A 21,216-nucleotide genomic window follows, 5' to 3' on the forward strand; every position below is an offset into this window, starting at 1 on the left:
TATATATTTTTTTCAGATTGTTTTTCATTGGATTATTACAAGATATTGAGTATAGTTTCCTGTGCTATACAATAGGTCTTTGTTGTTTACCTATTTTTTTATATAGTAGTGTGTATATGTTAACCCGAAATTCCTAATTTATACGCCCAACCAATCCCCTTTAATAAGTTTGTTTCTGTGTGGGAGTCTTTTTCTGTTTTGTAAATAAGTTCATTTGTGTCATATTTTCTTTTTTCTTTTTAGGGCTGCACTTGTGGCATCTCGAGGTTACTAGGCTAAGGGTTGAATCGGAGCTACAGAGGCTGGTGTATGCCACAGCCACAGCCACAGCAATGCCAGATCCGAGCCTACACCATAGCTTGCAGCAACACTAGATCCTTAACCCACTGAGAGAGGCCAGAGATCAAACTCGCATCCGCATGGATACTAGTTGGCTTCATTTCCGCTGTGCACAGCAGGAACTCCCTCATGGTTTTTTTTTTTTTTTTTTAATTAAAAACAAATTTTTTGGCTGCACCCATGGCATATGAAAGTTCCCAGGCTAGGGATAGAACCTGAGCCACAGTTGCAACCTGTACCACAGCTGCAGCAACATAGGATCCTTAACCTACTGTACTGGGCCTGGGATTGAGCCCATGCCTCAGCAGTGACCTGAGCTGCTGTAGACAGCACTGGATCCTTAACCTTCTGTGTCACGGTGGGAACTCCTGTGTCATATTTTAGATTCCACGTATAAGCAATATCATATGATATTTGTCTTTCTCTCTCTGACTTAACTTCACTTAATATGATAATCTCTACATCCATCCATGTTGCTGCAAATGGCATTATTTTATTCTTTTTTTATGGCTGGGTAGTAGTTCATTGTGTATATGTACCACATTTTCATATCCAGTCATATGTTGATGGACATTTAACTTGTTTCTCCATCTTCTTGCTGTGAACATTGAGGTGCATGTGTCTTTTCAAATTAGAGGTTTTCTGCTTATATAACCAGGTGTAGTTTTGCATGATCATATGTTAACTATTTGTAGTTTTTTAAGGAACATCCATGCTGTTCTCTGTGGTGGCTGCACCAGTTCATCTTTATATCTACATGTGTCTGGTATGTTAATAATTACTGTGTTGGTAGTGCCTAGCACAAAGTAGGCACAAAATAAATATTTTTTTGCCTGATGCATAAAAAGGAGAGTAAACTGGAGGATAAACTTACATTTTGGAGGATGAATTGGCAATATGAATAAAAAGATCTGAAAAGCAGGATGGTGGGGGGCTGCATGCCTTTTGATTTAGCACTTCCATTCTAATAATTTATTCTAAGGAAATCATCAGACAAATACACACATTAAACATATTTTAGGAAAGTATCTTACAAGATTGTTTATAACAGCCTAAGAGAGAAAATCACCCAGGTTTGTAAGGAGACTTGTTAGGTACATTGTATAATATGCTTAAAGTGAAATATTGAGTAGTCATTAAATGGTTTCATTAGAGAGCATATTGACATGGAATGGTGACATTTTTATGTGGAAGATTCGTGTGCTGTTGATTCTGTAAAAACAAACACAAACATGTCGGAAGGATATGTGTGTTAATGTCTCTGGGTGATGACTTTTTTTTTTTTTGCTTATTTGTATTTTCTAATTTTTCAACAGTGAACACTTATTGTATAGTAAAAGTGAAAAAACCCTACAAAGAACCAAATTCAAGGGAAGTTTGAGTGTTCCTATTTGAGGAAAGTGGTAGTTACTGTTCAGAGGGAGGAAGGTAACAAGTAACGTTTTCCAGAGAACTTTGGGACTGTAGGTGGGAGTTAAACAGCCCCTGAGTGAGAAATAAATTTGCATCAACAGGAAGAAAATTGCATGTGAAGGGAACTATAGGTGACAAAGCAATAGAGAATAGGGTCAAGGCATTTGTATTTTGGTTCCAGTGGAAGTAGAGAACAGCTTCATGTTGTCTGCAAGCTATCCATGATTTCTGGAATGTCTCATCCTCAGGGCCTCTTGGCTCTTTGTTCTTTGTGTGTCCCAGCGGGGATTTGAGATTAGACTCTGAGCAGAGATTTGCTGCCTGGAGATCAATGGGGAACTCTTTTGTGTTCTGTTAGAAAAGCCCTACAGGCAGGACAGGCAGCCAAATTTACTGCAGACCTCTAAGCGCTTATTCCCCTGAGGTGTTCATGTATAGGGTCATGCACTCAAGGGACCGTGTCTTCTCCTTGGTGAATCTTTATGATTCCCATTTCTTGGCAGCTACTCTGCCTAACTTAACTCTCCTCCTAAAATGATTCCCCCCACACCAGTAGGTTTGGCTGTAAATGTTTTGTAGTGAAAATCAAGGGATTTTTGAAGCATTCCATTTGGGATTTGCATCCTAAAGTGGAGTTTGTCTTTTTTCTCTTTTTGAAGAGGCTCACCTTCTGTGCTATCTCCTAAGTTTCAGTAGGTTAGTAATTTTCTGTGCTTCCATTTCCTGATTAGCAAAATGGACTATCACTAGAGTTCCTTGTAGTACTCATGTTCTTTTTTTTTTTTTTTTTTTTAAATATGGAACACTTCACGAATTTGCGTGTCATCCTTGCGCAGGGGCCATGCTAATCTTCTCTGTGTTGTTCCAATTTTAGTATATGTGCTGCCGAAGTGAGCACCTAGTACTCATGTTCTTAATTTATGAAACATATAAATACAGTTAATTACCATATGTTAGGTGTGTATTCTTTGATAGATGACCTAAAACGTTGTTTAGAGAACCATCTGAACATTCCTTGTATTCAGTTGATAAGTAGGTTGGACTGCATGGGTCCTCCTACGATTGCCTTCAGATTCCTTTAGGCATTCTGGCAAGCAAATGAAGCACGTGTGGAAATTTCTAGGATACAGTGGGTTGGTTGTTCATGTACAGCCACAAGTGTGGGCTGGTGACATTTTCAAGCTTCTTGCTTCTTGTGAGGCTTGTTCCAACCCTTTGCCCCCCACTCCTCCCCCAATATTGAGGCTGGTTCATTTTCCCAAGGAAAATCTGATTATTTCCAGGTTCTGTGCTTATCATATTCAGGTGGTTTTTAACCACTCAAAGCAGACCCTATGTGCCCTGGTAGATAAAAGTATCAGAACAAAAGCCAAATCCTTTTCCGCTTATCCCCACTCTATTGAGCCCATATTTCAGAGGGTGCAGTGGATGAGAGATGATCATATGGTTGATGGCCTGAAGTGGGAGGAGGTTGAGAGGAGAGAGGTGGCTTTGAGCTGGCGGCCACAGGGCTGGGAAAGCTGGGATGAGAGAATTGGCTGTAAGGGGAACAGGACCTGTGTGAGCAGCTGGAAGCCTGGTCTGGGATGTGGAGAGCGGGGAGCGGGGGGCGGGGCCTGGAGACGAGTGTCTCCAGATTTCAGAGTCATCGCTTATGAGATGGACTGAGTGTCAGGGGAGAAGCAAGTGTCTTTTTTGGTTTCTGATGAGGTCCATGGAAGTGTTGGGGGAGGGGAGAAATGGGCCATATTTAATGGAGATTTTAGAATGCCTTCCATGATTTTGTTTTTACAGTTCTATGAATTTTAATAGATATGGATTTGTGTTCTGGCTACCACAATAGGGATACAGAACAAAGAGTTCCTTAATGACCATTTCAAAGGAAAGAGATTGTAATATTTTAAGATAACATATGTGTGTTCTCTTCATTTATTAGTTATTTTAGGTTATTTTCCAACACTTGGATTTTTAAACTGTCTTTTTAGTCTGATGACTAAGGATAAAGTTTATAATCTGTTACTTAAATAATGTGCTTATTTTGTAGACCACAGTATTTCACTTCTTAACATTTCTGAAATTGGGATGAGTCATTGACAGCATCTTATGATTCAAAGAAATATAGTAGTGGGGAAAACCGAATACAATGCTGTAAAAATGGATGATGCTTGATGATGTAATGCAGACTTCTATGACATCATTAATTTCTGGCATCGCTGAACCTAAGGCTCTTTGCTAGGGGCAGTGATTCAGAGGTGTGGAAAATGTGAACCGTCTTCCACAAGGGTCACGTCGAGTGGGAAAAATAGAGCATCAGTGATTCTGTGATTGTAATACAGTGTGATGAGCATTGTCAAAGAGCAATGGCTAACAGGGTGGTGAGCCTCGAATACTTCTAAGATTCTCGGAGGAGATGGTCTTTGGGCTGCATCACAACGGACAAGTAGGATGACTCTCCTAGGCACAGAAGCAGTGGAATGCGAGTGAGGAGTATGAGAGGTCCCACAGATAGTCCTGAGGGAGCCTGCTGGTTAATGAAGATGGAGAGAAGGCAGTGTGTGAAGAGTTCTGGTTGAAAGCTCTGATAGGAGGCAGATTGCTGAGGGCTTGTCATTCCATGTTGAGTATTTTGATCTTAATCCTGAAGGCAAATGGGAGCTTTAGAAAGTTTTTATATTGGGTATTAAGTTTTTAGAAATAAGACTCCAGAATAGCAGAAGGCAGGGAGTGAATTTGAGGTTGAGGGGAACAAATCTAGATTCAGAGATTAATAGCTTGGAGCAGTGAAGCTCATGAGAGGTGATGGAATTGGAACTAAGGCAGTGGCAGTGCAGAGAAAAAGGAGAGGACAAGTTTCAGTGACGCTTGTGAAATTGCATTGACAATGTGATCATGACAAAGTGCTGGAGAGACTGGAATTAAGCATGACTCCCAGATTTCTGGCTTGGAGGGATAGTGGCACCATTAAGCAGAAAGCAGGTTTGGGAGGAAAATGATTTCTGTTTTGCCTTTCTGAAACTTGCAGTTTCGGTTGGAGTGGGATGGCAGGATGGGAACAGCCAGCTTGTAGGAATTTGGCATATGAATTCAAGGTAGAAATTGCAATAAAAAGTGTAGCCTGGAGTTCCCGTTGTGGTGCAGTGGTTGGCAAATCTGACTAGGAACTATGAGGTTGCAGGTTCGATCCCTGGCCTTGCTCAGTGGGTTGGGGACCCGGCATTGCCATGAGCTGTGGTGAAGGTTGCAGATGCAGCTCGGATCCTGCGTTGCTGTGGCTCTGGCGTAGGCTGGCAGCTACAGCTCTGATTAGACCCCTATCCTGGGAACCTCCATATGCCTCGGGAGTGACCCTAGAAAAGGCAAAAAGACAAAAAAAAAAAGTGTAGCCTACTCTCACAAGAAACTAGGCTGTGAGGGAAGAGGGCATAAAGAGTCTCCAGTGGCTATGTCTTTGGTTGATGGGTTAATGCTTTCTAAATGTCTTGTAGCTAATGTGTTTTTCTGCTTGCAGTGTGGAACATTCTCAGACTCCGCGATTCTTTAATTTTCTTGAAGTGGCACGTCTCACTTTTTGTTCATAATTTAACTATTATAAAAATGTCCAGCTAAAGCTTGCTGGAAGAACATAAGTTCTACTTCTTATCATGGAATTCTTCTTGAGGCCATTACCTTTGAAGTTGTTTGGTATATGAAAAAAAAAAACCACGCGAAGACCTCAACAAAACATAAAGTTGAGAAATTGAAATACTAAAGAGATTTGGCTTGTTTACAAGAAAATAAAAGACAATGAGAATACATAATTCTGCAAGCTTAGGTTATGCTTAATTGCAAATGACTTTGTGAAAAATTTCTTTATTGTCCTTGAAATATGGGCTAAAAAGTGAGAATGCTTGCAGGTATTGTGTGGCCTGGAATTGCTTTTGAATTGCAGTTGGTGAGTGTGAGAACAAATAAATCCCAAACGATTTGTGATTTCGTTTTATAGGCACACATTCAGAAACTGGATTTAGGCAGTAATTCCAGAAGAGCATACACAGGACAATTATTTGCTGTATATTCATTTACTCCACAGAGATTTAGCAAGTACCTGTATATTCAAGCCTAGATGCTGTAGGAGGGGAAATAAGGGAACTTAAGTAATGCTGCTCATATTTGGTAGAAGGGGAGATGTGTCTTAAGAGGTGTGGATGAGGGGTCAGAGAAGGAAAAAGGGCCTTCTGATGTGTGTGATCAGAGGCGGCTTTTTTTTTTTTTTTTTTGGTCTTTTTGCCATTTCTTGGGCTGCTCCCGCGGCATATGGAGGTTCCAAGGCTAGGGGTCTAATCGGAGCTGTAGCCAACGGCCTACGCCAGAGCCACAGCAACGCGGGATCCGAGCCGCGTCTGCAACCTACACCACAGCTCACGGCAACGCCTGATCCTTAACCCACTGAGCGAGGCCAGGGAGTGAACCCGCAACCTCATGGTTCCTAGTCGGATTCGTTAACCACTGCGCCATGACGGGAACTCCAGAGGCAGCTTCTTGGAAGAGGTGGCACTGAGTTGTTTGCTAGGAGACAACTGTTCATTCTCTCTTGGAGACCACTGAACAGTTGAACTCTGCCAAAGGCAAATATCTGCTGACACAGAGTTCTAAAGTACAGGGTCTCCTATAAAGACATTATGCATAAACTATGCTATTTTATAAGCAGCTGCACTATGCCCTAGAGGTATGCACCACTACTAATAGTTTCTTTTATTATTCCCTAAGAGAATCATTGCCTATGCCTGCTCCTGTCCACTAATCTACATACGGCACCTTCCTTAATAAAAGGTGTGTGGGCTAAAGCCCAGGGCCTTTTGTTCTGTGGAACAGAGTGCCTTCTGTTTTGCTGTATTGCGCTGTCCCTTTTCTTGGATTCCCCCCTTTGCCCTGCAGTGCTGGACGTTGGACACAATTCTCTGACTAGTCTGTTTCCTGAGATACCCTTGACAGCTCTCTTTATTAAAACTGTTCCCTCATTTGCTTTTCCAACGCTTTATTACGCAGCATCACCTCCTGTATTCCCTGTAAGGTTTTTGTGGTTCCTGTATCTCCTTTCTCTTCCCTTCTTCCTAGAGATGTAATTTCTATCTGCAGCTTTGAATAATTGCCTGACAGATAACCCTAAGCCTAGAGCTTGAGTTTAAGCTGTCTCTGAACCTTCATTCTACATTTCCACCTTGAGGCCTCACTAGCAGCTCACATTTAACTTGTCTGAACTCCCCCACAGTAAACAGACAGCCTCCTTCCCTCCCTCCTTTCCTTCTTTTTTCTTTCCCTAGTAGCTGTTGAGTGCCCACTATATGCTAGGTCCTAGTGCATCTTTTGATTTTCAAGCTTGAAGCCTCAGAGTCATTTTTGTTCTATCTCCGTTACCACCCATGTCTTAATAATTTATTTCATTTCTCTTCATTCTTTCCAATATGTTTGAAAATTTTTTTTAGTTCTAATCATGCCTGTTATCTCTATGCTTGGATCACTGCAGTGGTCCTGTAAATGGTGGTCACCTCCATCTTCCCCCTTTTCATTGTCAGCATCACCATTGCTTACTGAGTGTCTGCCATGCTCAGAATGTTGCTCTGATGCCAGAGTTTATAGATTGAAAAATGGAGTAGTAGGGGAGAGGAAACCAACCTGAAATGATAAAGGAGCCTATCATCAACTCCGAGATGATGGGCGCAGTGGGTGGATCAGCAGTGCAGAGTGAGATTGGGGAGCTGGAGGAAGTATACCTCAAGGTCTGGGAAGATGAGTACTTAGGCGTGTGGAGAAGGAGGAGGATGTTGAGTGGTAGATGGTGGCTCCACAGTAAACATGAGAGGTAGCAATCCACATGGTGTGGTAGGCGACCTGGGAGTTGAAAATTCTGCGGGACTGGACTGTGATGGGTCTAGTGAACCAATATGAGAAATCTGAGCTTTATCCTGTAGAAGTAAGGATATAGGGAGGGAAGGGACAGAGTTAGTAATGGAGAGTGTGATCTATGAAAAATGCTCTTTTAAAAAGGGAAAAATCTGGAGGTGGTATGTAGGCTGGCTTTGAGGGGAAGAAGACTAATTAGGAGATCTCATGGAAGTCTGCTGTGACATTGTTTCTTTTCTATGATCCATTCAAATTCCAGTGGCTGCCAGATTAAGTTTCTAAGTCATAGATTTGATCCCATCACTCTCCTGCTCAAAAGCCCTTGGTGGGTCCGTGGCCATGCCTTGAGAAGTGGTTCTTTTGCTGGCTTTGGGGTGGCCTTCATAATCACGCTTTGGCCCATCCTTCCAGCATTATCTTCACCTCCTGCCCTCCAGGAAACAGCCATTGGCCATCACACAAATTTTCCAGTTTTTTACAATGCTTGAGAAATTCTAATTGCAATTTTACCCAGCCTTCAGCATTGTTATAATGCCCTTCATGGCCCCCACATCCCCTTGCCACCTGCAGAAAATTTCTTAACATCTACCAACTGTATTGTTCCTTTTTGGTTAATGAACAACTGATGTGATTTTTTTCTGTAGCTGCTGAAATTTTTAATTAGTGCTCATATTGTTGTTTATATGTTTTGGTTTTGTTTCTCCAACATTTTGTAACCTTCTCAGGGGCTGGCACCATGCTTGACACTTGTAGGTGGCTTACAGCCATTATATTTATATCCAGTACTGCCCCAGGCATGGTATTTTGAACATGGTGCTGTTCAGTGACCTTTGATTTTGTTTTAACCTGTGAAAGCAGCCAGGCAGATTATGCAGAATGTTTGAGGGCCCAGGATGATAACAGGTTTGAGGACCCTGGCTTTCACTTTGGTGGTGGCCACTGAATGGGGAGATTTGGGGAAAACTTTTATCTCTTCTAGTCTCCTTGTCCCCTTGTGAAGGTGGGTTTCGATAGCCATAGGGGAGCCAGAAATATCCACTTGACTTTTGTTGGGCAGTGGGGTCCCAGATCCTCACCCCCATTTTTCTTTTTAGGGCCACACCTGCAGCATATGGCAGTTCCCAGGCTAGGGGGCGAACTGGAGCTGAAGCTGCCGGCCTACACAACAACACTGGATCTGAGCTGCATCTGCGGCTTGTGCTACAGCTGAAGGCAATGCTGGATCCCTAACCCACATTCTTGTACCTAACACTCCCTCATTGTGACAGAATGGTTGCCATCAAGTCCAAGGATGGAACCTGCATCCTCATGGACACTATTTTGGGTTCCTAACCTGCTGAGCCACAGCAGAACTCCCCCATCTCCCCTTTCAATGAGGCCATTTATCCAAAGAGAATAGTCTGCTTTGACTTGTGTCTTAACTATCCTGGAAAACCAGGATGACAACTAAATTAAACTTTTTTGATCCCAACTATCAAGAAATGAATTAAAAGTAGATGCTTATACTCTGCTGTTAAGTAGGTCAAAAGATTCTCCGCAAGCAAAATCAGCATTATATGGATCAGAGAAATAATGGCAAGTACATAGGTTAACAAGGACTAAAGACTGGAAAATTTTGGCCAGGGATACAAAGCACTTGCTTTTTAGATAAAGGCAATGATCCTGAAGATTCTATATCATTTTTCTTTCCCTTTTCAGGTTTGGCAGGCCTTGTGGGTATTAGAGATTAAGGGCTAAGTGGGTTGTGGGATGGCTTTAAGCTTTGAATGGGGAACCAGTTCTTCAGGAATATTAAATCTTGCTAATTTGTAAGGGGTCATAGCTGGGACCGTAGGTCAGCTGATTCCTGCCTGTGTGTTTATGAGAGGAAAGGGACAAAAATTAATAATAAGCAAGATGACTGAGAATATTCAAAAGAGCAAACAGTTTTAAACTCTCCCAGCTGCTGTAGAAGCATTTACTTGTATAGGAACAGCTGACCTGCTAATTAGACAACATCCTCGCCTATTCATTAAACTAATTATCCTAAGGCATTCTGCTAGGCAGCACTTAGTGTAGTTCTAATTATTGTGTGCTCCTGAAAGCAATAAACTGCACTTTTGGAATTTTTTTTTTTTTTTGCTTTTTAGGGTCACACCTGCAGCATATGGAAATTCCCAGGCTAGGAGTCGAATCGGAGGTGCAGCTGCCAGCCCATGCCACAGACACAGCAATGCAAGATCTGAGCTGCATCTGCAGCCTACACCATAGCGCACAGCAATGCCAGATCCTTAGCCCACTGAGCGAGGCCAGGGATTGAACCCACAACCTCATGGATACCCACTGAGCCACAACGGGAACTCCCTAGAATAAAACTTTATAATTTAGACATGTACATGGTTTACTAGGATATTTCCTGTAAATAAAGTAAAGTAGTAATGAGGGGTTACAGTAAGGTTTTTATGAAAAAGGCTTATCTATCTCTTCATAGGGAGATTATAATGAATGATTAAATAATATATGTTTAGATCTGAGAATTCCTTGGATATCATGGTTATTTAACTATGAGAGGCTCTTTTTTTTTTTAAATTAACTTGGATCTTTTTTTTTTAAGAGGAACATCATATTATGATTTAAGACAGTGGTAAAATTTTGTCATAAGCTGAGATATTATGTTTAAATAAGAAAAAGGTGAATCATTATTCATGCAGCTATTATACCCTGCAGAGCTTTTTCTTTTTTCTTTTCGCTTTTTTTTAGGGCCGCACCTGTGGCATATGGAAGTTCCCAGGCAAGGGGTTGAATCAGAGCTGCAGCAGCCTGTGTACACTACAGCTGCAGTGCCAGATCTGAGCTGCATCTGTGGCGTACACCAACAACAGATCCTTGACCCCCTGAGCAAGGCCAGGATACTAGTCGGGTTTGTTACCACTGAGCCACAATGAGAAGTCCCTGCAGGGCTTTTTCTGACCTTAACCAGAAAGCTGGTTAAGAAGTGTAGTAAAAGAGCGCCAAGTGTATACCAGTGGTCTGCAGGTAACAACAGTTATGTAAACAAGTGAGCTGGTATTGTCACCACAGAGAACTTGGCCGGCTCTGGACCAGTATTTGGATTGCACAGTCTGCTTCAGTCTTAGGGGTGTGTGCTTCAGAGTCAGTGCCAGGGTTCCAAGCTTCCTTCTGGCACTATGATCTGGCATTCTCCAGCTGGGTGACCTTGGACAAGCTACTTAATGCTCTATGCTTTCCTGATTGGTAAGTAGTGCTAATAGTAGCTCTCACCTCCAAGGGCTGTTGGGACAATTAAATGAGTTACTCTGTATACAGTACTTTTACATATCAAAGCTTCTTCACCATCCATCCATCCACTTATTCTTTTTCTTTTTTTTTTTTTTGTGTGTGTGTCTTTTTGCTATTTCTTTGGGCTGCTCCCGCGGCATATGGAGGTTCCCAGGCTAGCGGTCCAGTCGGAGCTGTAGCCACTGGCCTACGCCAGAGCCACAGCAACGCAGGATCTGAGCCGCGTCTGCAACCTACACCACAGCTCATGGCAACGCCAGATCCTTAACCCACTGAGCAAGGGCAGGGAGCGAACCCGCAACCTCATGGTTCCTAGTCAGATTCGTTAACCACTGCGCCACGACGGGAACTCCCATCCACTTATTCTTTCAGCCCCTATCTATTGTGCACTCAGTGTGTGCTGGGCCCTTATGTGGAGGCTGGTGTTACGTCACTCAGATAAGGTCCCTGTCCTATCAGAGCCTATGTTCTAGGGAGAAGAGACCATAAATAAGTAAACAAATTAACAAGTCCAGGTACCAATAAGTGTTCCAAACACAATAAAAAGGGAAACAATAGAGAGTGGCTGGGCTGGGGGAGAGAGGTCAACATAGGCTAGAGTGCTTTTTGAGGAGGTGACATTTCAGCTTAGATCTGAACAATGAGATAAATGTCAGCTCTCATTAAATTAAGAAAGTGTTCCTTTGTGTTGGTGGCTCTTCCTGTATTTTTATTTTAAAATCCCTTACCATCAGTATAGAATTCTTCCTAGCAGGACACCACTAGGAGGTCCTGAGTCCCTCTCCCACTTGTGCTGTGTTTCAACAAGTCTTTGTCAACATCTCGGAGCTCTTTTCACTTGAACTTCATCTTGGCAGTGTCCAGATCTGCTCACCCCTGGGTTGCTCTCCCTTGGTCCCAGCTGGGTGCTCACCCACCTTGTTATGCCTCAGTTCCTGGAAGAGCCTGACTCTGTTGTTCCCACTTGACAAAAAGTACAGGACTGGGTTGAGGCAGCTGCTCATGCTCACCAGAGGCCTCCATATCTTGTAGGCCAGGCTGGCTACCATCAGGAGCTGGCAGTTCTGTGCAGGCAGGTAGAGGAGGGTCAGGTAGAGGGAGCGTGTGATGTGGAAGGGCACAAAACAGAGGGCAAAGAGGCTGCACACCAGCAGGATGGTCCGGATGGACTTGGCCCGGGCTGTGCTGCCTGCCCTCATGAGGCCCTCCTCTGGCTTGGTCAGACTCCTGACCATCAGTGAGTAGCACACCAAGATGACCAAGGAGGGAAGGGCAAAGCCGGACAACATCAGGACCATGGCATAGGCAAAAAACTGATGAAAATTCTCTGGGCTGGTCATGTCGTAGCAGACCATGTGGCCGTCAACGTAGTCTGTTTGGGAGAAGATCAGGGTGGGAAGCAGCTGGAGGACCACCAGAGCCCACGTGGTGGCGGTGCCCAGCAGGGCATGCCGGCGGGTCCGGTAAGGCAGAGAACGCAACGGGTGGCACACGCCAAGGAAGCGGTGCACAGAAATGCAGGTCAGCAGCAGGATGCTGCTGTAGAGGTTGGTATAGAACAGGAAGCGCACCAGCTTGCAGAGTAGCTCCCCGAAGGGCCACCTGTCACCCAGGGAGTAGGTGATGATGAGGAAGGGCAGTGTCAGCACATAAAGCAGGTCAGCCACCATCAGGTTCACCAGATAGATGGTGGCACAGCTCCAGGGCTTGTTTTGGCGCCAGGAGAGCCACAAGACAGTGCCATTCAGGGGCAGCCCTAGAACAAAGATAATACTGTAGGTCAGGGAGAGATAGATTTGCTTGTAGTTCTCTGAGAAATGGCAGAATCTTTCTTCCTTTGAGGTATTGGTATCCAGCTTCTCCATCTCCTGGGAGGCTCCCTCAGGAGCACAGCTGCTCCTGCTTCTCCTTCCCCTGGGAGGAAACAAAATGGATCAGAGAGCATCATGACCTCAGCTGGGTGTTAGTTTGGTATTCAGCTCCCACAGTCAGGTCAGAGTACTTGTTTGAGAGAGACCAGCTCCAGGAGAGAGAGAGAGAGAAAAGAGTTAACCCCAAGGGCAAAGCAGTCTTCAAAACCAGGGCTTCTAGACTTACCAGGTCCACAAGGCCTCCCTTGCCCTGACTTGTATACTCTTGGCTCCAGGCCGGGTGGATAGGAAGCTCAGATACACATGGCATCAGGGAGATGCTCCTGTCATTTAAACAGGACACACTTCCTCCAGCGCCAGGACTTGTCCTCTGACTAGACTCCTTTGCATAGAGTTAGAAACCTCCAATAGGACCTTCTCCATCTGGAGACGCCATTGCATTCCTAGGGGGCAGTATTGCCTACAGTCTGGCCCTAACCCCTGGTGGAGTAGAAAGTGATCCTTGGGCATTAGGAAGGATTAGGGAAAGCACAGGTTTTGCCTACAGGCTCTGCTGGAGGATTTTGATTTGTATCTCTTTCAGGATTTATTAACTGCATATTTGAATCCTGAGGCTGATTTGCTTATTAACCATTTCAGCATCCTGGACATCCAAGAAGACAAATCTGAGTCATGAAGCCAGGTGCAGCTTCTTTATTACCCTTATCCTGGTTGACAAAGCAGATCCAATAGGCAGACCTACAGAGCTGGGACAGCTGCACGTAGAGCCTGCAGTTTTTGGTGCATTGGGAAGTCAATGGGTCAGTTAGTTGGTCAGCATGGAGCCCACAGGGGTGGAAAGAAGTTTATTTCTAGAGCTTAACACTCAGATGAGTTAATACAAGGCAAGAGAGGAAAGTTTAAGATGGGTAGTTTTGTGGTAAATTGAGTTTTGACTGTAAACTGTAACATATAGATCATTACAACAAAAGGAACAGTTTGTTGCACTGTTAGTCAACAAACACTTATGGGGCATCTGTTGGTCAGGCACAGGGATGAAAGATCACTAAAACATGGTCCTCACTTTCCAGGATCTCACAGTCCAGTGGGGAAGAAAAGCAGAAACAGCTCATTGCATTACAATGTGGACAATGGTTGATCTAATGCTATGAAAACCAGCAGGGTGCTGAGGGTGAAGGCTTCTTAGGCTAGGTGCCATGGGAGCTGCTTGGGAGAACAGAGAAGCTTGCTAGGAAAGAAGCATGAGGACATTTGGGGCAGGGTTGGGGGCACAGCACACACAAAGGGACAGACCTGAAGGGCATGGGATGGTAAGAGTGCCATGATGGGAGTGAAAACCGAGGGTGCCACGTACCTCCATATGGATGTGCTCAAGCAGGATAGTGATGGGATAAAGCATACCCAGCCCAGCACAGAACTGAGGCTGGACCAGTCAGACTGTAAGGGGGCTGGAGTCACGCACACAGGTGAGAGATGCATGGGACCCCAAGCAAGGCCATGCAGGTGGATGGGGAGTGGGCACTGACCTCAGAGGCACTGCTGAGGCAAGAGCCAGAGAAGGAGTTGAAGGTGTTCCTGAGACTGGGCAGATGGTGAGGCCAGTGCCTGAGTGGAAGTCTGAAGCTGGAAGGCTAGGACTGATGTCTCAGGTCGTGGGGACTGTGGCTGTCTATGCTGCAGCCTGCAGAGAGCTCACCCCCCAGCACAGACTGGATTTAAGATCTGCCTGACTGGGAGACCAAAACTTTTTGGCTGGGTGGGTAAAAAGAAGGTGGTTTTCGTTCATTTTTGTCCCCTGTCATCTTCCACATGGAGGGCTGGCAAAATGCTTAGTTATTTCCAGCAAAGCTGCCTCCCCACCTCAGTGGGGACTCTCAGAGGAAAGTTAAGGAGGAGAACCAGCCTGGTTCAGCGCTGGCTTGGGCCCTCCAGTTCACACTGTGATCATTTGTAATACTCAGAACAGCCCTGTGGGTGAAGCATTAGCGCCATTTTACTGTGAGGAAATTGCCAATCAGAGGAGACACTGGTGGGGCTTGGTAGGCTCTTCAGTCTGGTGGGCTTGCTGCTGAGGTGGGCTGTGGGCTTCTGCCCCCTCAGGACTGTGGTGAAGAGCACTCAAATCCCAGTCCCAACAGGGACCATTAACAGTCTGAAAAAGCAAGTCACTTTATCTCTGTGAGCCACAGTCTCCCCAGCTATAGAATGTGACAGTGTCTCCGGTGAGGTTACTGTGAGAACTAGCTGGAAGAGAGGCACACAGCCCTGCCACAGGGAGTGACCAAGTATATTCTGGTTCTCTTCCCACCCTTCCTTCTTCCTCTTCCTCTTCTAGAGACCGTGGCACCCTGGAAGCCTGAGCTCTTTGGTTTATGTGAGAGGACGGGAGGGTGCGTGTAGCTTTACTGCCCCATAACTGACAAGGTCACTTTTCTTCCTATCACCTTCTGATGTGGTCTGAATTGTGTTACCTACAATCCCTAACCAGTAGTGTGACATCATTTGGGGTAAGCAATTACAATTAAATGAGGTCCTAAGATGGGGGCCCTAATCGAGTAGAATTAGTGTCTTTATAGTAAAGGACAGCAGAAAGTTTGCTCTCTCTTGAGTCAAGATATAGCAAGAAAGTGGACTGTAAGTCAGGAAGAGAGCTCTCGCCAGGAACCAAACCCTGCTCTTCTTGATCTTGGGCTTCCCAGTTTCCATAACTGTGGGCAATCATTTCTGTTGTTTTATACTATCCAGTCTATGGCATTTTGTTACAGCAGCTTGAGCAGAATAAGATGATTTCTGTGCACTTCCACATTCTGGAGGGACAGCTTTGTAAGTGACAGGTTGACTCTCCTTAGTCAAGGCATCATGTAAGAGAACTACACAATGTTTGGATCAGTACATCATTGAGACTGCTGTTATGGAGTAGGGGAAAGGGAGAAAAACTCAGGCCATAAAAGGTTAATGCACTCGCTAAAATCTGTGGTCGTGTTGACCACCTCCTCTTTGAAGCCTCTTTTCCCTGGCCTCTGTCATCTCCTGACTTTTCTCCTGTTTTCCTACCACCCCTAGCTCCCTTCATTCATTGGGATGCAGCATTGAAGGGTTATGTAGTTATTTGTAGAACAAAAGAAAATACCCAGAGTGAAAGGCAGGCTGGAGTTTTACAATAGAGGAGAAGATGGGGGCATGAGGAATGGAATTCTCAGGAGAAGAGATGCCCTCACTTCCAGAAAGTGAGCATATGTGACATAATGCAATTTCCCCTCTTTGTCACCATGTCTTCAAGAGCCTTCAAAAAGACTAACCTTATAGAGGTGGAATTTGTTTTACTGTTGGATGCAATGGGGAGATGGCCTTGAGGAAAGAATGAAATGAGCATCCTGAATCTGGGCTAGATGGGTACTAGGACTTCTACTCTCCAGCCCAGAGTTCCTCCCACTGTGAGTTTCCAAGATCCTGGGCTGGTTTCTGGCTCCCTGCTCAACAGAGGCCTCAGCAAGTCATCCTGGGAGCAGAAATGACCTCTGAGTGACATGGTGGACAACTTCCCAAAGGGACAGTGAAGTCTTCTTTCTTTTGTGGTTTGTAATCCTTATCACTACCTAGAGAAGTGACTCAGCTAAGATGAAGAAAGGACTGTTCTCTCTCCTTTAACAAGTATTTATAAGGTACCTGTTTCGAGAGTTCAGAAAAAGGGAAAGTTATGAATAAATTTGAGTAACAACAAAATGTTACTGCCTTTCAATTGTGGAGGTGTGGTTGTTGAATGAGAAAATAAGATCCCCCTTTAAAAAGATTTTGGGCCAAAGGAGTAGGCATTGTTCATTTTTGTTTTAAAATGCCACTGTTACATTATTAATTTGTTTAAACCTATAAATTGATTTTAATATTTAGTATTTTATCTGTTTCTAGAGAGTTTTCTTAGAGAAATGGAACTATTTAATGGAGCGTCATAAATCCTCCAGACAGTAAATTTGTTTCTATACGTTGTTCCAAAAGCTGTTGATTAATATATGCATTTATTTAAACTTTTTTTTATTTTTAAGTTTTTACACAATTTTAAAAGGTTACACTCCATTTACAGTCATTATGAGATATTGGCTATATTCCATTTGTTGTACAATATATTCTTGTACCCTTTCTTATACCCAATAGTTTGTACCTCCCATTCCCCCACCCCTGTTTGCCCCTCCTCTCCCCCTTCCCACTGATAACTGGCAGTTTGATCTCTGTGAGTCTGCTACTTTTTTTGTTATATTTACTAGTCTGTTGAATTTTTACATTCTACACATATCTGATATTATACAGTATTTGTCTTTCTCTGTGTGACTTATTTCACTTAGAATAATGCTCTCCAAGTCCATTCATGTTACTGCAAATAGCAAAATTTTTTTCTTTTTAATGGCTGGGTAGTATTCCCTTGCATATATGTCCCATGTCTTCTTTATCCATTCATCTGTTTTTTTTTTCTTTGTCTTTTTAGGGCTGCACCCACAGCATATGGAAGTTCCCAGGCTAGAGGTCGAATTACACCTGTAGCCGCCAGCCTACACAACAGCCATAGCAATGCCAGATCCAAGCCATGACTGCGACGTACGCCATAGCTGACGGCAGCACCAGATCTTTAACCCACTGAGCTAGGCCAGGGATTGAACCCTCGTGGATACTAGTCGGGTTTGTTACTGCTGAGCCACAACAGGAACTCCTATCCATTAATCTCTTGATGGACAGTTAAGTTGCTTCCATTTCTTGGCAATTGTAAATAATGCTGCTATGAACATTGAGGGTGTATATATCTTTTTGAATTAGTGTTTTTGATTTTTTTTTGATATATACCCAGAAGCTGAATTTCTGAGTTATGATAGTTCTATTTTTAGTTTTTTTGAGAAACCTCCACACTGTTTGTAGAAAACAGTGTGGAGGTTTCTCAAAAGCTACTCTATGCATTTCTTAACTTACAAAGATGACTTAGAGATTTATTATTTATATTACAACATAATTATTTGATTTTTCAAAAAATTTTTAAAAACGGGGTCCCAAGAGTTCATGCTCTGGCACAATGGGATTAGTCACGCCTCTGGAACACTGGGACACAGGCTCGATCCCTGGTGCAGCACAGTGGGGTAAGGATCTGGTGTTGCCACAGCTGCAGCGTAGCTGGCACCTGTGGTTCAGATCTGATCCCTAGCCTGGCAACTCCATATGTCATGAAGTGGCCCCTCCCAAAAAATGGGGCCCCGAGGTACATTTTTTTAATTACATGGTGAATTAAAATAGTTGGCGGTTTACTTTGAATTACTTCAGTGTTTCAAATCCACAAGATAATTTGGTGTTATTTGTCCAATATACCACTGGGTGGCGATGAAGACTGACAGACAGGTTACAATTTTTTTCTGTTAAGTGGCAGCAGGAATTGGGGTTGGGCTCAAGTCCAGGCATAGCAGCTGTGGATGAGACACAGTTCATTGAGAACATACAGAAAATCTTACCAACTGAACCACCTCGTATTGGCCTTTTGTCTAAGGTTACTGTGTTAGGTTCACACAATGAAATGGTATTAAAGTCAGATAAAAGCAGCCTTGTTGGGAATGATTTTTTAAAAGATCTTGTGAGATAAGCATGACTGGCATTATTTCCCCCATTTTACAGCTGAGCAAACTGAGGTTCAGTGGAGGTCCTATCTGCGATGATTTAGGACAAGCCTGGGCTTCTTTCACCAAGCAGAGACTCAGAAAATTCCCAGATTTCCAGGGAATGGTTTCTTAGTTACTTACTCCCTCTCCCCCTTCCCCAGTCACACAACAAAGAAGACAGGGGAGCAGGTCATTCCCCCAAAGTCACTAGGTGTAGTTAGTGCCTTTGTTATAGATGTCAGAAACCTAGCTCAAAAAGCCTCATCTGGAGATAATGGTGAAGAGAGTGAAGACAGATGAGAGTTTTTAAGAACTGTCAAGAATGAGACCTGCATAGCAACCCAGGTTAAAACTATTCCTTGAGTCTTAAGATAAAGAGCACTGACATTTTCCTTTTAATGATTTTGTGTTATCTTTTTACAGTGTGGGCTTATGCCTGCTGTCTACCTGGGTCCCTCTTTCATGTGTGAATTGTCCTGAAACATGAGAGCCAAGGGCTTTTATTTTTTCGCAAGGAAAAGCAAATTGGGTCCTTTTAATAATTTAGAAGATTCTCTAGAGACAGTGCTTAATTTCAATAATTACTTTACATAGCAGCTTGCACATTTATGTTTTCTGTTGACAAGGATCTGACATAATTGGCAGCTTCAAATTAGTGTAAACACAGGGAGTGATTTGGAAACATTGCTCTGACATTGTATTGTCACAACAGAGAAGGTGGCTGCTCAGGAACTGTCTGGAAAAATAATCAGTACTGAAAAAATAATCTTTTTACTTATGCAAATACGAGATACCCTCCAAAAGACTTTGAAATCGGAATTTTTAACATTAATAATGCAATAAAAATAACCATAGCCAAGATATCCTGTGGCTCTGGGAGTCCATCATTGCCTCTGGGCTCACGACCCTGGAAGGAGATCTTCATGAACGTTTTCCCTTTTCCTTTCATTTGGCATCAGAGATCTTTAAAGCCATCACAACTGAGTCTTTCCCTGTGTACAGAAATGTAGAAAGCTTGTTTGGTTTGGGGCAAGAAAGATTCAGTGGCAGAGCCTGGGGCTCTAGGAAATCTAGTTGCCCAGGGTGTTGCTAGGGAGGGGACTTGGACTCCACAATGGCTCTGAACACTCAGCACATGAGGTAAGAGGGAGGATGGCGTGCTACTATTGTATTTGGGGTGTAGTCCCAGGGAGCAGGGGTGAAGGCAAGGAGAGCAACTGGCCAAGTGGGGAAGGGCCAATACCAAGACTTGAAGCTGCATTGTTGAGCTGGTCCCCACAGAAGGCACTGTCTGATGAGAACCTGAGTCAAGGTGTCTTAGGAAAGTCCACCCAGGACCTGAAAGAAGGAGGGATTTATCCATCAGCTCCTATGTTCCACTGGCCAGGCCACACAAGTGGGCTCATGGTGTACCTGTGAGCCTACAGGAGAGCATCAGAAAGAGGAGACACCCTGAAGAGAATGCGTTTCCTCACTCAACCCCATTTTCTTTTGCCCTGTGAGGTGTCCCCCTTCCCTGTCCATACATTTCTGTGCGATGAGGGGCTCCTGCTCTAGGTGGACTCGAATCCTTTTGTGTGAAGTGACCCTTCTAGTTTCTTCTTGCTTATCTTCAAATGAGTTGTCTTTTTGTTATTGAGTTTTAGCAGTTATTTACATATTTTGGACAAAAATATTTTCTGGTATTCATGATACAACTATTTTTTTTCCTACTCTTTAGCATTCCTTGACTTAATGACATATATATATATATATATATATATATATATATTTTAAATAAACAGAAGTTCTTAATTTTAACATAGTTGAAATGGTCATCCTTTTATGGTTAGTGCTTTTTGTATTTGGTTTAAGACTCTCTCTCTAACCCAAGGTCATAAAGATATTCTCTATTAGCATGTGTAAGCTTTTCCCATTTAGATCTAATTGATTTTTCCTACTAAGGGCTTCATGGTCCCCCCCCACACACATGTGTGTGTGTGTGTGTGTGTGTGTGTGTGTGTGTCTAAGAAACACAGAGAAATGTGATTAGCTTAGATGCCATGTGGAGAATGGAGTGCAGGGATCATTGGACAGATTAGGGGGCATTTGCTCCAATTTAGGGGGGATCTCATGGTAGCTTTGTCTTGAGTGGTGAGGATGGCAACAGAGAGAAATGGATGTATTCAGTGGAGATTTAGGAGGGAAATGAATGTGACTTGGTAATGAATATGGAGGAGGGGCTGAGGACTACCCCTAGTGACCCCTTTTTCTGCTGCTCCAACCAATGCCGTCACCCTTCCTCTATTATTTCTCTACTTCGTTGCTTCCCTAATTCAATTTCTGCATCCTCCTTGCTTCTCCTGACTCGCTTTTCCTCTGGCTTCCCCTGCTATTGCAGATGGCTAACTCTGCACACAGAGCCATAAAAATTTTCCCAAGGGGCTCTGGTTGACCTGATTTTTCACCATTATTCCTGTTTGGACAGGACTCTGGGATACCTCTGGCATGCTGTGGGTCTGCATACATGCTGGATGCCTGGGTCCTTCACTATGGCAGGGACTGCTGTGGTGGGATCACAGAGTTAGGAGCAGGGCCCCACCTGATGGTTGGGTACTACGGGTTGCTCTTTCTGTGGAGGATTTGAGAAAGACAATTCCCCTCAGATGGGGACCAGTGAGCAGCTGGCACTTGGTGTGTTCTTTGAGTACAGGAGAGCATTAGAAAGAAAGGATACACTTAAGAGAATGGACTTTTCTTTTTCACCAAACTCAATTTTTCTTTAATAATGTCTAAATTATGAACTTGCTTTCTAAAACACATATTTG

General features: G+C 43.7%; 1 protein-coding gene and 1 non-coding gene across 2 annotated transcripts; both read right to left on the reverse strand.

Moving 5' to 3' along the window:
• Positions 1 to 2,543: 2,543 nt before the first annotated feature.
• LOC125114691 (U6 spliceosomal RNA) lies at positions 2,544 to 2,650 on the reverse strand. The gene has a single exon (XR_007131877.1). It is a non-coding gene; the product is annotated as a U6 spliceosomal RNA (small nuclear RNA).
• Positions 2,651 to 11,725: 9,075 nt separating this feature from the next.
• LOC125110823 (P2Y purinoceptor 4-like) lies at positions 11,726 to 14,086 on the reverse strand. Its single transcript, XM_047752446.1, is given in 5 exon segments — positions 11,726 to 11,803; positions 11,805 to 11,874; positions 11,876 to 12,180; positions 12,183 to 12,825; positions 14,076 to 14,086. Coding segments are annotated over 5 exon segments (1,107 nt in total).
• Positions 14,087 to 21,216: the final 7,130 nt, after the last annotated feature.

The sequence above is a fragment of the Phacochoerus africanus genome, chromosome 1 (assembly GCF_016906955.1).
Source record: "Phacochoerus africanus isolate WHEZ1 chromosome 1, ROS_Pafr_v1, whole genome shotgun sequence".
Taxonomy (NCBI): Eukaryota; Metazoa; Chordata; class Mammalia; order Artiodactyla; family Suidae; genus Phacochoerus; species Phacochoerus africanus.